The 19,622-nt window shown below is 37.3% G+C and overlaps 1 protein-coding gene across 1 annotated transcript in view; it reads left to right on the top strand.

Annotated features, from left to right (window-relative positions):
- The window catches only part of COL24A1 (collagen type XXIV alpha 1 chain), a 117,328-nt gene that overhangs the window by 31,902 nt on the left and 65,804 nt on the right, over positions 1 to 19,622 (top strand). Inside the window, exons 11-19 of the mRNA XM_021526749.2 lie at positions 366 to 419; positions 1,109 to 1,153; positions 5,909 to 5,962; positions 8,428 to 8,472; positions 12,313 to 12,366; positions 12,457 to 12,501; positions 12,897 to 12,950; positions 13,574 to 13,627; positions 15,253 to 15,306. Of these exons, the coding sequence (XP_021382424.2) occupies positions 366 to 419; positions 1,109 to 1,153; positions 5,909 to 5,962; positions 8,428 to 8,472; positions 12,313 to 12,366; positions 12,457 to 12,501; positions 12,897 to 12,950; positions 13,574 to 13,627; positions 15,253 to 15,306 (459 nt within the window). The remainder of the gene's footprint in view (positions 1 to 365; positions 420 to 1,108; positions 1,154 to 5,908; positions 5,963 to 8,427; positions 8,473 to 12,312; positions 12,367 to 12,456; positions 12,502 to 12,896; positions 12,951 to 13,573; positions 13,628 to 15,252; positions 15,307 to 19,622) is intronic.

Genomic DNA, 19,622 nt, shown 5'->3' with positions numbered 1-19,622 from the left:
ATATATAGCAGTGTTCACACATTATTATTAAAGATGAGAGCTTCTTTTCTGATGGAATTCATGAATAAGGCTAACTTCAGAAAAAGTTGCTGATTTCATCCATTCTAATAAATAATACATCTGGTGCAACCATGTCTTACTAGAATACTTTCTTAATTCTTCTTTTATTAACTGATTCTATACCCTTACAACAGGAAATTGTTTTTGATGGTGGTTGAAGAGCAAATCCTAGTCACATTTACATTTCTAGAGCTTCACCAGTCGTTTCAAATGGGCTTGAATTTAATCCCTGTGTCTTGAACCCTAGCTGGCCAGTACTGAGGGACAAACAGCCTTGAAATCAAGCATTGTTCTTACATTTTTAGGGTTTCATTGGACCTCCAGGTGTGGCAGGACAACCAGGACCTGAAGGAGAAAGGGTAGGTCTAATGGAACATTAATGGAATGTTGATGTTTGTGTGGTAATGCAATATATGTTAGAGTGGGGGAAAAAGTACAAGGTTTAACCATTCATTTGTTTGGTTTTTTTTTTGTTAAAAGCAAAACTGATTTGAAGAAAATAAGATTAATAGGATGTACCCAATTAGTCTAATCAATGAAATGCCTTTGTGCTTAAGTAAAATGGGGAGCAGCTCTAAGGTATTTTACTTTAATCTCCAACTGCAAGGATTAGGGTTATTTTTTTCTTCAGCAAAGTGTGAATGAATATTTTTCATTTAAGCACTTTCTTTTTGACAATAATTAATATTAGTCTCTTGTTGGATGATCTCTGCAGTAGAACTAGCCATGGAAGTGTTAATCTTGATCACTCTGCTTGAGCTTTTTCTTTTTGCACTTGAGCAAAAAAGCTGTCTGGACATGTACTGTGATGGAAGCAGGACAAGGCCCTTTTTCACAGTTGTTCTGGTATTGCCACAGGAAAGCAAAGTTTTTCTTTCTGCTCCAGGACATTGGCTGTATGATACTTTGCTTAAATGCTTTTTAATTTTTTTCTTTAAATGGCGCTCCTCACACTGTTTTTTCCAATCAAATAAATGCAGGTTTAATTACTTGAATTTAAGTATTGAAGACAAGAAAACCTATTTATAATGGGTTATTTCTTTCTTAGGGTATCCCAGGCCTCCGTGGAAAAAGAGGTCCTAAAGGGAGACAGGTAAAGATTCTACTTAGAGAAGATTCTAATACTTACTTAATTCTAATACTGTTACAATTTCTGCTGCCAGTCTAAATCCACCTGGAATTAACTCTGTAGCTTTAGTCAGCTGAAAAATGTTAGTTTTATTTTTGCCCATAAATGACTATCAACTACTACTTTTCAGAGCTGCAGATTCTGTGCACTAAAGTGTGGAAGACTTATCACTGTGAGTTTTGTGGCAGATTACTGATACCAGTTATGAGGAGGGTTAGAAAGTGACAGAAATACACAAAAATATTTGTAAAATTGGTGCTAGCACAAGGTGCAGATATGATGCAAGCCTCTCAAGTCTGGTGTTGGTTTGGATGAAAATCAGTTTCTTCTAATGTCTGGTATTTCTAGACTGCAGTAAATTAAAGCTGTCCTCTACTTAACATATATTTCTTCAGCTGAGAATAAACACAAATCTGCCAATTACACATTATCAAGGTTTACATATTTCCTGTGGTGTGTCTTCAATGCCAAATGTTTTGTTTTCTGTTGCAACCATATTATTTTAGGTCTTTGAAGCTATCCAGGAGTTTCCAGTTTTAACTTTCTTGTGGTTTGAGACTGGAAAACACCATAGGGTTCTCCAGCTGTGCAGTCAGTTGTTCTCAGCAGTTCAGATGATTTTCATCTACCATGTTGAACAAGTTTGTCCAGCAGTAGTATGATTATCATCATTTGGCCCTTGATCTATGCTGTGGAAGTTGTAGAGGCTTCTGTTTAATTGTTTTGCTTTCTGTGTGATCTAACACCAGCCAAAAAGTCACTAGCCTATGAGAATGGCTTTCATATAAAAAAAAGGCAGTAAAATTACATTAAGTCTATAGACTGCTCTTTCTGAAGCTGCCATGAGACCATATTGTATTTTGCATATAATCTGGATGAAATTCTTTTTGCATTGAGTGTTGGGGGAGAAGGGCCCTGTGCCATCAGTCCCTTGCAGAAGTTGGCAGTGTCTTGTGCCCTGAGTCACATGCAGCATTTAAAGAGGAGAAGGACCTGGATGGGACTCAAAGGCTCGTGTTCAGTGTGAAATAGGAAGTGGAGGTGACAGCAGGGTACACTGAAACACATTTTGCCTTCTACCATAAGTTTCTGTGGCAGGTTTCAGTGAGGCTCCTGCCTGCCAGTGCAGTGGTGTAGGATTTGTCCCAGTCCATAGCTGGTGTTGGTGCTGTGCTAAGCAGTTATTTTCCATTTACAGTGGAGCAGAGCTTCTGTCAGGGCCAGACTAAGTTCTGTAAGGACTTCTATTCATATAAATCTGTTCAGAGAGGATTCACACAGGTGACAGAGCACCGAAAGCACCTCTGCAGGATGTCTGTGATTACTTCCATTCAGTACTGATTTCTTTGTTACATGGTCATTTCCTCAGTCCCAAGGTTCATTCCAATTCCTTTCGATGATCTACAAAGTACTTATTTGACTAAAGGCAACTAATGTGGAGACCAGCCAGGACAGCAATCACATGGGAACCTGGCTTGAAGTACTTTGCTGGATCACAAGCTTAGAGAAGAGGTGTTATTTTAACCCCCAAAACAATGATAACTGTAATGACAAAGTTTTCTGGCACAGTGCCCTGGAGTTAACAATGCTTTGGGGCAGGGCACTGTCACTAAAAGAAATTTGGCATGGGAATTCAACAGTGCCTGAAGTCAGGGTCCTCACCTTTTGTTCTAGGGTGCAACTTATTATTTTAGACAAAACTGTCCCTAAAAATACTTGAGAAAATAAAAACCCATCTGACTAGCAGAGATCTTTTTGAAAGAAGTGAGATCTGAAGTATAATCTCATTTTTGGAAAGTAATTTTAAAGTATAAAAGTGGATCATACAAGGGATTGTAAACATTTATAATTGACAAAATGCTGCTACTTAGTAGATTTATTGAACAGTTGTTCATATTTGTAACATTTCTGGCATGTTTGAAATGGAACAAATATTTTAATTCCCTGAATCTGTAGAGTGAGGATGTTTTAATTTTATAGTTGTTTTGCATACAATATCATTTTAAGAAAATATTTCATGGTAGAAGTATATGTGTTCAATTTCTTTCTGTTGCATCATTATATTATGAAATTTGGCTAGTTCTGAAGTATTTCTAATGCATTTTCCGTCCTGTTAGCATGATGCATTTTGCTTTTATTTGGGGAAAGATTTTTACATAGTTTTCTTCTATCTGTGATTAGTTAAAACCAGTTGTCAATGTGTCAGAACAGACCTTGTAAATTTTACCAAGAATTCAGTAATCAAGCCCATTGTAGCTGTAAAAACAGTTCAGGTTCTGTTTTATATTAAACTTAAGAATTATCATCTTTTGTATGCTTAATAATAATATTAAATGATAATACTGATTTAATAAAACAGTTGTTCCACAGTAGATTTATTATATTGCTTCTGGTTTTATACTTTTGTGACTGTTCATTTTGCTTTCATTTTTCTACTTTCTAAAACAGATTTTTCAGTATCAGTTCAAAGACACATGCTCTTGACAATGTGATTATAATGAGTGTGGGTGATCTGTCACTTTGTAACTCTTGCTATGGAATTGAGGTAGTGCTGTATCAATTCTGATTCTGTGTGGTTGGTAAACTGTCCCATTGCAGCCTTCATTTCCCCTTTGAGGCCTCATTTGTAGTTTCAAAAAAACATACACATGTGTTACAGCAATTCTGCCTCTTCCAACACCTACCAATGACAGGCAGTACAACCCAAATGTGCTGTTTAGGAAAGGGTCATGAATTAAAATTTGAAGATCTGTATTGTCAGATTTTACAGCTATAGATTCTTATTTGTGAGTTCTGTGATCAGATGTTGAACAAAAAATTCATTGTTGTGAGAGGACTTCCTATGTCTAGCTTTTCTGAATTAACAGGAGAAAGCAGAAAAAATCTCCACCTAAAATCAGCTCAAAAGATGCTATACAAGGCTGTCTCAGATTACTTCACATTATCATATATGGTGATGAGAATTAATAGCTATTAAGTTGTTTCAACATATTTTAGCAGCGTGCATGCATGTATATATATGCATAAAATATTGCCTTCCTTTTTATAAAAGTTTGGCTTATTACTGAAACCAAGTATGGCTTAGACAGTGATTAAATTACTTTGATTTATGGTATGATTTTTCCATCTCCTTGACACAGTTTTATATTGTCTTCCTGACTACTGTTGGAATGCTGTTGTATGGTGATGTGGATCCCCAGTCCATTGATGCTGCTGCAGCCAGTCCTGGGCTGGGCAGCTGTGTGGATGCTCTCTGAGCAGAGCAGCTTTAGAAGGCCAAGTGAGTTGTACCTTGGAGCTGCAGCAGGTTTGAACAGTCTTGCTGAAGGGAAATGTTAATGCCTCCAAGTACTGTTCTTCATACACATGGGGGGGTAAAAAGATATTGAAACACTGAAAAGACAAATAAGAGCATTTCACATAAAAATAATTGTAAGGATGGGATTTGCTCCTTTTTTCCATGGAGATGGATTAGTAACGCTCACATTTTTTGTGGCTGATTTCTTGAGGTCAGTTATCTCAGTACTGTGTGACATTTTTCAATTCCAAGAAAATTCTCTTTTGTTTGAGTGCCATAGCTTGGATTTTTCCAGGTAGAATCCCTTCCCAGCTTAGTGTTTTGCAAATTTTCTGGTAAACTTTTATATGGACCTTACACTGTGGATAAAAAATTATTTTGACTTCTCAGTAGATCTGCACTGAGATCCCTTCTCCTAATTTTTCCTAATCCTAGTGAATATATAACAATAATGAAATATTTTGTGGTACTGCTTCAAACTAACAGCATGAGTTTCTAATTAGCTACATGTGTCTCTTCTAGTAAAATAGTGAGATCTGCCTAGCAATACTAAACTGATAAAAATTAATTTAAAAAACCCTCACACTACCCTCCCACCCATATCCCCCCTAAAAAACAAAATAAAAATTCAAATCACTTTTCCCCAGCAACTTATGCACTTCTGCAGTGGGCAACATCTGAAAGAAGTAAATTTTCAAAACCCTAACAGGAAGGAAGGAAGAATAGAGCCAGTAAAGTGGTGGAATTCCATTCCATTTTCTTTCTGAAGCAAGAAATGGAAATTCTGTTTTAAGCTTCAATGCTTGACTTGGCAAATCAGATTTCTTTCCTGTTCTGTGATAATCTAGTCTCTGAAGTCAAAACTCTCATAAAATAAATGAGGCTTTACTATGTCTTGAGTTATTGTTTCAGTGTCTAGATGCAGACTAAGTCAAGTGTTCACATCAGTTAGAAAGACGAGAATTCTGATTTCTGATGAATACGAAATGTCATACTGAGATGCCAACCATTAATATCTGGGGATAAGTTAAGGAAAGAAGGTCAGAGGTTTTAGTGAATGTTGAAGCTAACAGGAAAAAAAAATTAGTTAAAAATAAGAAACAGGAAAACAGGTTTCAAGATAACAATTCAAGTAATACTTGTTTAATATTGCTCTGAAAGTAATTAAATTGTCTGCTTTTTCACATGTCCATTGTGTATAGTTGTATCATTTTGGGTTTATGACTTTAGGAAGCAAAAAAATATCACTATTCTATTCATTTGAACGGTGTAGCTGAAACTTTCTGGTTTTCCCATTCCTCCATCACGCTCCCTGAATCTATTTATGATGTCTCAATTCCCCAAATCTATAGGGATTCAGTGCTCAAATCACCTTTTATGTCTTGAATAATGAAGAACAGGTATTTTCTATTCTGCTTTAGGGTTTTCCAGGTGACTTTGGAAATAGAGGCCCCCCTGGTCCAGATGGAAGTCCTGTAAGTATTGAATTGTGTATTGATTAACATGATAAAATTTGTAAAACTCAGTGTAAACTCCCCTCCAAAATTAAAGGAGACTTTTGCCTCAAAATAAATGTTTTGAAATCCACAGGCAAATTTTGGACTGTTAACTCTCTCATGGAAATTGCTAGGAAACTACTATAATAAATATAAAAAAGAGGAAAAAAATATTCAGAAAGCTGCCGAGAGAACACATTTTCCACTAGAGCATGTGCTGACTACCTTGAGAATCAGATCTCTTGCTGTCCTCATTGCATTAGTGATGAATGTTCTGTCTTCCAAAGTTCTTGCATTAGCTATGACTCTGTGTTGTTTTTTTAAACCATTATTCTGAGATCACCTTAACAAAACAAGATTTGGTCTGCATGTAAAACCCCAGCTTTTGTGTGCTTGTGCATTTGATAGTTATTTCATCCTTTGAACTGGTACTGAACACAATTATGCTAGCATGTCATTAGTGCATTGTAATCAGTGTGGTAACAGCTTTGTCCCTGGCAGTGGGTGCCCTTGCAGTGTGGTGTCCAGCCTGCGGCACAGTCACGTCACTGCCCAGGCTGCTCTCAAAGGAGCTTTGCTGTCTTGTGCTATTTCTAGGGAAACTCTGGCTGCAGACTCCAAACTCAGGTTTCCTTTGGTGTCAGAAATCAGTGAAAGGCTTTGAGCAAGAGAAGAGAACAGCAATAAGTGCTGGGTAAAAGAGCAGCTGATGTAAATCACCTTGTATTGTTGGGTGCTGCTTTGGAAACTGCTATCAGTGTGCGTCTAAAGATTTTTCTGATGTGGAACAGAGTCATCAACTAGACAGTTTCTCTATTTTTTGAAGGTCTGCCTTGATGCCCATCTTAGAAACTTATTTTAGAAAGCTTGCATTAATTTTGCTGGTGGGTTATCAATGTTTGATGGCAACCTTTTGGAACACAAGAAAAAATTTCTCACACATTTCTGGTCCCTAAGGCAAAGCTTCCCTTGTTGGAATGTTGGGTGATATCAGTATGGTTTTCATCTTGAAAACCCTCTGAAGGGTTGAGTGTCACCAACTGCTTTGCAAATGATATTAAAAGGTGAGTTCTTCCTTCCCGTCCTTGTACTCCCAAGTCTCCCTCCATTCCTGATAAAGCAGATATTGTCTTTCCACCAGATCTGAAGAACAGTGCTTTAATAGAAACAAGCTCAGAAAGCCTGGATCTGAAATTACAGACTTGCACGTTACAAAGAAGCCCGTTTTACTGCAAGCATTTGCAAACAAGTTCCATCTAATCTGCCAAGACAGCTGCTGATCTTGCTGCCTTCCCTGACAGGCAGCAGCCCCTCTCGCTCCTCCCCAGAGCTCACCCTGCAGGGCTTGCTCAGGCACGGGGCCAGCGCTGCAGCTGCAGGGCTCTGCAGTGCTAATGGCAGACCTACAGAGCCTCTCTTGAGCTGGCACTGGAGACCAGGGGCTGCCTGGGAGGCCTGTGGCAGCAGGAACTGGAAGGGAAGACATTTCTTTCCCATGTGCTGACTTAACACTAATGCCATTTGTCTCCGTGCCTAATTTCTTCTGCTTAACTGACTAATGCCATCCTTCATTTCCACAACACCCTCTCAGTTTTGAGGATGTCAGCCTGCCTTGGAGGATGTTGCTGGAGTATTCAGCTTCCCCTGTGGATAGTTTAGAGCTGGCTGGGGAAAGTGTGAAGGCAGCTGAGGAGGGAGGAGAGCACAAAGATGTCCTCTGCCATGTCCAGCAGCCATGCCCAGCTGGACACTTTCAGAATGGGCTTAGATTTGCTTGCATGAAACTTCCCCTTCCCGTGGCTGCCGGCAGGGCCCTGCCAGTGCCATCCGCTGAGCAGTGGGTCCCAGGTGTTGGGACAGCTTCCATGAGACATGGTCACCTGGAGAACTGCAGTATCCATTTCACATCGGGCAAAGAGACTTAGCAACTGTTTTCAGCAGTGTTTTAGCCTCTTCTGAGTTAAACTGTGGCAGAGGCAGTAGTGGAGTACTATTGAATTTTTAAGTTCTGTATGAAGTACAAATACCATAGTTTGTATCAAGAAATAATTTTTCATAAAGAGAGTGTAGCCTTTACTTTGCAGAGTTCTTTCTATGAACTGATATGGTGCTCTAATTTATTTTTCAAGGGAATCTTAATAAATTAATTTTTTACCCTCAAAAAATTGGTTTTTGTTCCTTCCACTTCAAGTATCATGGTAAAAAAAATCTCATATTCCTACATTAAGAGCAGAAATGTTCCCATGATGCAAATACCTGGTGATCTAATTCCACAATTCAGGAATTTTACTAAGCATATTTCTCTATACAGTGATAAGCTGTCACTCTTTGGAAACTCTGCAAAAATCAAAACTGACTTGCTTTTTAGATCACTTTTATTTTATCACTGGGATTTCTTTTTAAATGGTAAAATTCAGATAATCTAAAATTAACTTTCTTTAAAGGGAATTGTTGGGGGTGTTGGTCCTCCTGGATTTCCAGGACTAAGAGTGAGTATACTTTTATTACTTGCCTTGATATGGTTGCATTAGTCTTGTGTGTTTGTGAAATAAAAAAAAACAATTATGAAAATTTAAGGATTTGAACAGGTTTTGTTTTAGATGGCCATGATTTAAATAGTATCACTCTACAAAACTGCTGTCATGTTGGGCAGCATGGAGCACTTCTATACTTGGTGTGGATTGGTATGCTTGTTTCTGATCCAGTGTGTTTGGGTCTTTTATTTGAAATGACCCAGTTTGCTAATTTATAGGACTAAAGCCAGTGTGAAGGGTGCAATGGTCTCAAACATTTTAATGACAGCAATCCTTATTGGTTCCTGAATATGACTACCAAATCCAGAGCAGAATTAATTTCTAAGAAAATTTACTTTATTGTATTTACAATGTCATATTAATTTTTAAAAATATATGTAGAATAAGGCTGTGATGCTTACTGCGGAGTTGCACACAGTAGTTGTATCTATCAAGAAGCTCTGAGTCCTACAGAAGGTGGAAAGACTTTCATTCTGAGAAGTCTCACTCCCTTGTTTTTTTTGATTCATGTATTTACTCATAGAGGACCTCTGATTCTTGATGTTGTCTCAGTCATGTCTGGCTACACAGCCACATTCTTAACAAGGGAGAAATAGCAAGTGTTTACACTTGAATTAAGAAAGCCATGATTGTCTCCAGTGTTTGCTTTATTGTTTTTTTTGGTATCTGCAGATCTGAAAGATTTGAAATACAAACTTGATAAGTTTATATTTACACTGATGGTCATATTTTCCTTTGAAGCACAACAGTTGAGTTCAATTGTTACTCTTCCTAATTATATGTTCATAACAAAAAATTTCCTGTAAGTCATGCCTTGCTGTCTGATTAGGGTTGTTATGGCATTGCCATAGTGAAAACAAAAGCTTGATCAAGAAAGCTCTGTAGCTTCCAGCCTTCATCAAGCAAATATGAGTTTCTGTAGTCTACAGGCCAACTGACACACTCATGAGACTGGAGCTTGAACTCTTGAGAATTTTCATAGTATTGTGGTTTGCTTTTCTCTTTTACATGACGGTATTTGGAATTTAATCTCAAAGACTTTGATAATTGTACAAATGTACCTGAGATTTTTAAAAAATATGTCACTTCCCCGAAAAGATACTGCTACTGATTATTTTGACCAAAACTTAGCACTTTAGTCTTACCCAGAGTTCATGAGCATGATTGCAGCATCAAAGCTGCATGTGCCTTCTTGCTGAGTTGCACACTTACAGAGAGATTGAGTGTCAATAATTTTTTGTGAAATAGAGAAATAATTTTCTATAACCAGTCCAAAGTTTTTGTCACTTGTACATAGATGGAATATAATCATAATGTGAGCTATTTATTGGGGGTGGGAAATAGGTCGGTGCCATTTTTAGATTTTGAACAGCACAAAATTAACAATTGTTTAGAGTGTGAGTTCCATTTGAGTGGCCTTCTTGTGTTTATGTGTGAGACTCTTTCTCAAGGTTCCAGTGTATGGGTTAGCCTGGTTTCCTCTTTCACAGTCAGATAATTGGAAGAGCTGTGCTTTGTTCCAGAGTTTCTTTACAAGAGACCATTGCACTCTTTAATCTGTAGCAGAATGTCACCAAGACCCTGGGGGAGTTTCAGGTGACCCCAGCAGCCCCAGGTAGAGCCTGTGTGGTGCAGCCCTGCTCCTCAGCCACACCTCCTCTCCAAAGCTCTGCTCCCTGGCCTCAGCTTTCTCTTGTCCAGGCAGATGCTAATGGTCATCCAAAACTGAGTAAACCTTCAATATTTGCTTTAAAATCCTTAGTCAATAATAACACACTACTACAACATGCAATATTGTACATGGGATTAAATATATTTTTCTGGCAGAAACCAAGAGTATTAATTCAAGTAGCTTGTCCAGCCCAGCTGGTCAATGTCAAGAGTTAGTTGTATTTTTGTCTTTGTTCATGAGAACAATGGCAAAATTAGCAGCGAACTGAGTCCAGTAATTCCTTCCATCCATGATTTTTTTTCAATATACAAATCTGTTGCCAAGTTCAGAGTTTTGGCTGGCTGAATAGACAGTCTTTCAAGACTTAGTAAGGCCATGAGTTTTACTAAGATGAAGAGTTGCAAAAAATTTACTGCTAGATACCTGAATTAGATTTTAATTTTTTTCCTTTTTAAAAATCCACTTAATACTAAGAAACCATTTGTTTTGCTTTTCTGGTATTTTATTTTTTTGCCTGGAAAAAGCAATTTAGTTTTAGTTTCACTTGTCACATAGAAATGTTGGAAAAGGTACAGTTTATGTAGCTGCAGGTTTTATTGATCAGCAAGTTTTATCCAAAGTGATAAGCATATCTTAACATATAGCAAGGCTGTTGTAGGTGGAGAATGATTGAAAAACCTAACAGACTAATTAATTCAACACTTTTTCAGCTTTGGCTTTGTGCAGTTCCAGTTCTTTGCTGTTAATTAAGTCACTCAAAGTATCTGGAGACTCTGAAAGGTGTTTAATGAACCTGAATGTTGTAAAGCCATTTTGACATTTCTTCTTGTTGCTGTTGTAAGCTAAATTTCCCAGTTCAGTATCCCTCTGTTGTTACCATTAAGTGTACATTTCAACATTCAGTATCACGAATGCATAAATGCTTTGCTGAACTAGAATATGTAGCACAGCTCAGAGGCAGCAACATAAGCAATTGAGTTGGTCAGCTAGCATGCCAGAATATACCATTTAAGCAGTCATGGAAAGTTAAAGCAGAGTGGCAATTTCCTTGGGAGCTCTACCAAGCACCATTAAGACACTAGGTTATTGGTCTTGCTTTTTCTTGACTCAACCATAAGTCTGATGGTGGTTGCTAACGTTGCTGAAAGTGTCTCCAGAGAATAATGAATGTGTGCTCAACTGGAAATGCATAGATGTGCATCTCATCTTTTCCATATCACTCTCAGCAAGTGGCAAATGAATTCTTTATTCATATGGGTTGTTAAATTTCTGGATAGCCATATAGATATAACATTATCTTTTTGGGGTTTTTCCCCCTGAGGTTGAATAGGCAGAAAGTAGATAGACTTCTCTCTTTTTAATATAGTCTTTCCTATTCTGAGTCAGGTCTTATGTTTAGCTTTTTCATTAATATTATTGCTGTTCCTGTGCTGATCTTTAAAGACTCTTTATTTTTTGTGATTCACTTGGTTTTTTTCTGTCATAAAGCTGCCTAAAAACAATCCCAGAAATAAGAGTTGTAGTGAGGGCTCTGAAGGTGCATTAGAACAGAAAATGTTAGCATGCCCATTGGAACATAGGTTTGATTCTGCACATGTGATATTTAGAGTCACATCTCTTTTTTCTTTTTTTATTTTCTTCTTTTTTTTTTTTTTTATTTTGACTCATAGAAGTCACTGATAGATGAGAAATTGAGTAAAGGGACCATTTAAAAAGCCACTTTTTATGGCCTTACTCATCATAGAATAATTTCATTAAGCCAAATTTGATGCCCATAGAGAAGTGCTTTTATGTAACCCTAAGGACAGCAGTGGCCACTGAATGTGCAGCTGCAGTACAAAAGAAAGCTTCCTTAATTGGCATTGCCTAATACACTGTGATCTTCTCTTCAATTTATAATCTACAGGAGAAGAAGCAAGTTTTGTTTCTTGTGTTTCTGCTGATGATGTTGGGAACTGTAAACATGGAGGGCTTATGATACCAATACCCTTTTTTCCCCTAAGAAATAAATCTAAAAAATACTTTTCTTTCTCTCTGTGGTGCAGAAAAATGCCAGATTCTGTTAGGACCCTTTAGGTTACTCTGTTTCACCAAATGCAGTCACCTTTCTTGCTGTTTGATAGGGAGACATTGGGCCAGCAGGACCGAGTGGACCATCAGGAATTCCAGGGCCCACGGTATGGTATTTAATCATCCCATGGCCAGGTGCTCTTGTGCTTTCCAAATTATAGTCAAGCATTGGATTTATGTTTTCTTTACTTTAACAGGGTTTCCCAGGGAGTGTGGGACAGCCTGGAATGAAAGGTGATAAGGTGATCTAAATATTTTAATTATCTTGCAGATACATAGTTCTTTCAGGCTCCCTTCATTAAATCTTGAGCATAATGTACTTGACAAAGCCTTCCCTTTATCCCTTTGATTTCTTTTGTCTTCTGACTTTTATTTTTTAAATTTATGTCAGTCTCACAATCGGGTAGTTTGTACAAGGTTTTCTTTTCTGAACAGAACACTAACTACTGAACCTAATAATATCCAGGTCTGTGTCTTTGGACTTCCCTGGAAGAGGTATTTCAGTGCAACACCTTGCATTGTCAAATATCTGTGTTAATTTTAAATAGTGAATATTTAATTAATCTTTCTGTATTTCTGAAAACTACCCCATTTTAAGCCACACATATATGTCTGTACAAAATTATATATTGTTTAGGGTGAACATGGCCTTGCAGGAGATCCAGGAGATATGGGGTACCCAGGAGACAAGGTAAGTTATAGCTGCATTGTTTTACAAAATTATCCAATTTCAGCAACTTCATCAGGCTTCTGAGTCTCTTAAAATGCAGCAGGTTGGTTGCATAAAAGTAGAATGCAGTAGTAATACTTCCTGGGTATCATTGTACTAACATATTTTTAAGAAATTCCGTGCTAATTAAAACTCAGTTATGGAAAGTGTGCACAAAGACAAGTAAAGGGCACAAGCAGAACTCTGTCAGCTGTGTGTACAGAGATGCATCAAACAAGGATTATGGTGTGATCTCAGTCTTTCTAATGAACTGTTGTAAAAGGGTATTTTTCCCTTGACCCTCGAGGTTCATCTGCAGCTCACCTGGACCTACTGTGGTTAGCAGCAGCACACGATCTGGCATGCTCCTTCGCATCATCAATCTGAGATAAATAAGGATCTTCTTTCCTGTTTGGCTAGTACATCAGAAGTCACTGAAATAGCACATCCTGTGAGAACTCTTTTGATGAAAATTGAATGTTAGAAGATAGTTCTCAACCTGAAGAATTCTTTTGAAGCCTGTTTCAGGTGCCAAAATAGAGCAATTTATTGCTTCCAACATAACAAAACAATTTTCATGTGTATTTAATATCTTTTTTTTTCAGGGTGCTCTTGGCTTACCAGGACCCCCAGGGATCAGAGGAAAACCAGGACCCCCAGTAAGTTTACATATCAAATTTTGTTGTTGGTATATCGCTGTATGTTGTTGATACTTAATGTTTTTTAGTACTGTTGATATTTAACACTTTTGTGTGGTTGCTATGTTCACAGTGCATGTAATCCCCTAGAAGTGACCTAATTCAAAATGCACAAAGAATAAGGTCTAAGCTGCTTTTATTTCTAGTGACTGCTGTTATTGAGTGAGTCAGATCCTAAAATATGAGACTTGGTTACCAATATCAGTTTATGTGTCAAATTTTAATAGACTGCTTAGGGTATTACATATTCTGTGACAGTCACTGTGTGGGGGAGTGGACATGTAGGTAATTGAAACAAATCCACTGAGAGCTTTGGGAACTTCCAGATGACCATTTGGACTAGCTGGATTTGGAAGGAATGTGTGAGATCTCTTTAATAACAGCCAGTCATTTCTCACAGAGATGGGAGTAGTCATGAATTCCTGTGTTTACTGATTTTTAGCAGCTTTAAAGGCAACTGTGCACTGCTGCCACTTCTGCTGGGTTTTTAGATGTTGAGGCAGAAAAGGCATGCTACACTGGGTTACCTGGCTCTTCCTCACCTGTTTTAGTGCTAATATCTGTCTCTTTTTCAATAAAAAATTAAAATCTGCCAATACTCACTGCAGTGTAAATTTTCTTATGTACAATCAAGCCAATAACTGGTAAGCCTACATAGACCTCATGAATGTCATGGGCCCTTAAATTCAATAACGCTTTCCTCATCCTATAGAATTTATAGTATAAACATTAATCCTGCAATAAACTTATGCAAATTTGCTTAAGCATAGATGGAAAAAATAATATTTTTTGCTTTTAAAGGTACAAGAATTTTCATTTTAAGATAAGCATGTGAATCAACCTATTCCTGAAAGAATTGTGGATTTGAAACACAAGCTGAATGTGACCAACCTTGTGACTTATGTTAAATTAAGCTATGAGATCTCAGTCCTGCAAGTAATAGAAATTTATCTTTGTAGAATAGATTTACAATGAATTCATTCATGTGAAAAATTAGAGAAACATTTCCCAGGTCAGACCTTAATTTTGTTCAAGTGATGTCTACTTATGGTGGCAGCAAGTGGAAGAAGAGATATAACTTAGAGAAATTTGGCCCATTTTGGGATGAGTTGGAATTTGTATGTAAAGAAGCTACCATTACATGTGGATAGTTGTTATTATCATTTTGTTGTTATTAATCACAAAACTGCCGATTTTTTGGCTATGATTGGATACTTAAAATATATGTGTGTAAACCAATATCTGTAACAGATACTTTCTGGATGTTTAAATAATATGGAGTTCTTATTGTGAAAACAGCTATATATTTAATGGGGTTTTTGTATGGTTCCTCCCAAAACTCCAAATTTTCTCTGTCCTAAACTAATTTGAATTTTTTTTTTGGTGGTGACTTCAAAGAGATATGAAGAACTAGTTTTAATCATGCCCAAAGAGAGGCAGGTATAAAATTTCCTATTTAGTGAAAAAGTCATCTCAACATTTCTTTAACATTTTTGTTAATAAATGTTTTGAAAATCCTCATAACCATCTATTGTTAAAAATAAATTACCATCAGAAATCTTAACTGTTTGGATTTTTTTTTCAAGGGGAAAATTGGAGAGCCTGGACCCCGTGGACCTTTAGGTCCTCAAGGACCTGAGGTAAGAAATTGCTTGATAATGGTAAATTGAATGTCAATTCTCAATTATGAAACTAAGAGGTAAATGAGTTTGCTTCATAAAAGATTGTTTTCTTAGTTGAATTAGGGAAATCTGTTTATTCAGTCATATTTGATCATAAAGTACAAAATATTCCAGCTCATAACTTTTTTTGCAAAATATTAATGTACAGGATCTTTGAATACAAAGTAGTTCTTCATTTGCTTTTGTGATTAGGATTTGCTGTCTGCTGAATCCTGTTGTTATGGGGTACACCTGGAATGAGACTCAGGCACACTTCCATTTGTAAATACTAAAATATGTTTACAAATGGGATTTTCCAGGCTTAGTTACATATTTATCAATTACAAGAAACATGAAGGATAAATCTCAGTCAGAATTGAATCTAGAAGTGATGTTTCCTAAGAACTCTTTAGTGCTATAGAGGCTATGCAGAAACTCAGTCTCCAAAATGTCCCATTTTGGTGCTTTTTTGCATTTATACCACAGGCTTTAAGGAAAAATGCTGTGGTCTGTACCAGAAAGACATGTTTATACACAGACACGTGTATTTCCTGGAGAGATGAAAGCGGAAATTGTGGATTGTTCTTTCTAATCAGACTCCTGCAATGAATGTATTTCGGGTTTTGTTTGGTTTGTGGTGGGGATTCTTTGTTTGTTTTGTGGGTTTTCCTTTTTAAAAAAAATATGGATGGAAGACATATACTAGCAAAGATCTTTTTTTCTGCCTTTACATGAGCACATCACCTCAAACCAAGGCTCTGTGTTCCTACCTTTTAGGCTAAAGCCCTCACTTGGAGAAAACTCACTGGAAGGTTCATTTTAGCAACACAAGGTGGTCTTGTGAGAATAAGTCTCTCTCACTTGGCAAAAAGTGTGCAGAAGACACAAAGCCTGGGCATGTTGTCCACAGCTGCCACCCTCCGTGGATCAGGATTTTAGATTTTTCAAGCCTCTTCATTGTTAACAAAAGAGGCCCTTGCATGGTTTCTTTGCATTGCTTCCAGCAAGGGAGACTTGAGGCAAGTTAATGCCAAATTGTTGGTCTTGATACCTGTGTCCTGCTGCCTCTGCTGGTAATCCTTCATAGTTTCTTATTCCAACACACATGCTACTCCTTTGTGTCTGGGGAAAATTCATCCTGGGATGGTTACCCTCAGGGCAGATACGGATGGGAATCTTTGTCTGAAAAGCTCAGCATTTCCCCTTGCTCAGGAGTGCAGAATTGCTTCATCATTAGAAGGCAAATAAGGTGCATGATGTTAGATAATTAAAACTTAGGTATTCAGGTACTTTTTTTTTTAATAATTGTCTGCAAAATGGTCAGTTTAAAACTGCAAAGCAATGTTTCTCTTAACTTCAGTCATGCAAGACGGTTCCAAATAAAATAAGAGGTTTTTCCACCTTTTGCTTCATAAAAATATGGTCACCATATGGCAAAATAGAAACAGAAAAGATGTAGGATAGCAGCATACTGGGATTTTGGACAAATTGAAGATACTAGAAGTTATATAATGAAAGTAATTTAAAATAAGAAGCTCAAAACTGAAGAGTTCATGTGTCTCTCCCGTTACATTGTTTTATAAAAATAAGCTAGTTGTTGCCAGAAGTTATTTAAACACAACCAAATATATGAAGTATGAGCAAATAATGTAGATTTTTCCACAAGAAAAGCTTACTGTTGTATGTCTGATCATGTCTCTTCTTCCAAAACCAGACATCTAGCAGGTCAGACAGAGCTACTTTCCTTGTTCCTGTTTCATTATCTGAATGCTCAGACTTCCTGTGACCCCATGTAGAAAACATGCATTGTATAATATACTAAATATTCCCTTGATGTTTCTGGAAATAGAAGAATGTGATCAATTAGTGTCTTTCAAGGAGAGCACTTTAAATTTAGTATAGATGTGACAATCCATACCATATGTCTTCTGTGAAAGATTTTATTTTTAGAAACCCCAAAACCTATATTGGGATTTGTTGGACTTTGCTGTGAGCAGGAGGAGCAAGGCTGTGTCTGCCCAGTGGCAGAACCTCTCAGGCTCTACTTCCAGCTATTCCTCTCCCCTTTTGTTCAACATTAAATTAAAACAGTAAGATTTATAAATGTGCTCTGTCCCCATTTGTTTTGGGTACATGTGTAATAAGAAACTGGGGATCCTGTGATCTTTCCAGTTACACGTTTGAGTGTTTCATTCCCTGTGCAAAGAATAAGTAGCTCTATCCCTGATTTTCTCCCCACGTAAGCTGCAGTAACTCTGGCACTCCAGCAGCTGAAGTCTGTAATGATCTCTGCACACAGCAGTGGGAGCAGGGCAGGCAGGCTCTGATCATCCCCACAGGGTTTTGTGGTTTGAAATACAGATCACCAGTCAGTTGCTTCCTAAATCTTTCCTCTGCAGCTGTGCAGCCAAGGTACACCAGGTCAGAGTTGAAATAAGCCACCCACGTCTAGCCAGGGTCCACATGACTTTTTGAGTTTTTGCAAACAATGCCAGGTGTGCAGTGATAACACAGCCTTCGGTTTCAATAGTGCATCAAATAACTTAGATGCAAATGATTTGTAGGAAATATAGAAATAAAGGTAATTTAAAGGCTGAATTAATTGCATGTTCTGGCATATATCTGAGAGACTACTCTTGTTGTACAATTGCTTATACTCTGCAATTGCCTTTGCACAGAATCTTCATCTGGTCCTTTCCCAGTGTTCTATGTCTGCATAACACATCCCTTCAGAAGAATAGTAAAAAATTATTGGAGAATTGTAGTTTTTTGCAGAAACCTTCTTCTGGTGATTTGATTATAAGAATCAGTAATTAATCTCTGATAAGATACCTTGTTGAAGTAGCTACATCCAGTCAGTCTTGCTTCTGAAAATTTATTCTAAATTCTCATTGAAATGAATTGCAATCTGTGATTGAATGAATGCTTGTTGGAGGAGGGAAACTGAAGGGACTGTTGCACTCCCTGGAGACATTTTCCCTCCATGGTGTCCCTCCACCTGTGCTTGTCTTGATCCCCTTCAGGGCAGCCAAGGGCATGAAGATGGGTGGTCAGTGATGATGGCAAATGTCATGTGAAAACAGCTTGAAGTGGGATTCTGCAAATGTGAGAGAATTCCCCATGGAAATGGAGAATTCTCAATGGCTCAATATTTATGAGATTCTGCTTCCATATTAGCAGCCACACAGAACAAAAGAAAAGCAAAAGCTTTGGCAGAGTGCTTGTCTCTGGGGCACTGAGATATATCCTAACATAGTAACAACTTGGCCATCTCTGCATTTTTTTTGAATTGAACACTATATTGATAATTGAGAGCACTAAATATGTTAATTTTCTATTTAATTGTTCAGTACAAAAAGCAACACTTCCAAAGCAAGGTTAAAGCACATTTGTGTTAAGATAGTTGGCACTTCAGATTTTTTTGATGCCACATTTCTTTTGATTAAATGAAGTGGATTCTAAAGTGCTTTTCTGGCAAAAGACGACATCTGTAGCAAGATTTTGAAAATAATTTGTATCCTACCAGCTGCCTGGCTGCTGGCTTATGGAAATCAAGAATCTGCATTTCCCTAGAAGTCATAATACCGAGAGCTGTTTCATTTTGAATACTCTGCTAAAACTACATTGCAGCTGGAAACTATACATTAATCTCTTGGCCTTTCACTTATGGAAGAATAATGAATTTTTAATTTGGAGTAAATTCCCAGGGAGCTGGCTGCTGAATAACTCATGGCAAATTTGGGTATTGCTAGAGATGTATCCCACTTCATCTAAGGAATCTGATTGGCAAGCACCATTGCTGAGGTATTTCAAGAGCTCCTTCCTGGTTCATTCTTTTCTGCAATTGTCTAAAGTGGCTGTTTGTGTCCTGGATTGTTACACTTATTTAATGGATTATTAATGTGAGAACATCTTAGAAACAGTGTAGTAATACTGCCATAGCATCTGCCTTTTCTTCATGGTTGTGCTCAAGAAAAAAGTTTTAATCCATCTTCACAGAAAAGATAAAAATTATGAGGATTTTAAATTTCTATATGCATTGTTTAGTGTTGATGTTCTCAGGCCAGTGACCCTCTTGTATCCTAAGACTTTGCCTGACATGAAAATATTTCAAAATACCATGTTTGTTCTACCTGCAATAGTATTTGTCCACACCTACATCTCATGGCCCTTACTGAATTCCCTCTAGAAAAATTCAAATAAATAAATAAATTAGATCTATTCATTTATGAAAGCATTAGAATCTTTCTAAATTAACATTTTGCTAGGCAGATTGTTTTCTGGAATGCTTATTG

Source organism: Lonchura striata, chromosome 9, assembly GCF_046129695.1.
Source record: "Lonchura striata isolate bLonStr1 chromosome 9, bLonStr1.mat, whole genome shotgun sequence".
NCBI lineage: Eukaryota > Metazoa > Chordata > Aves > Passeriformes > Estrildidae > Lonchura > Lonchura striata.
This window is presented reverse-complemented; position numbering and strand designations above follow the sequence as displayed.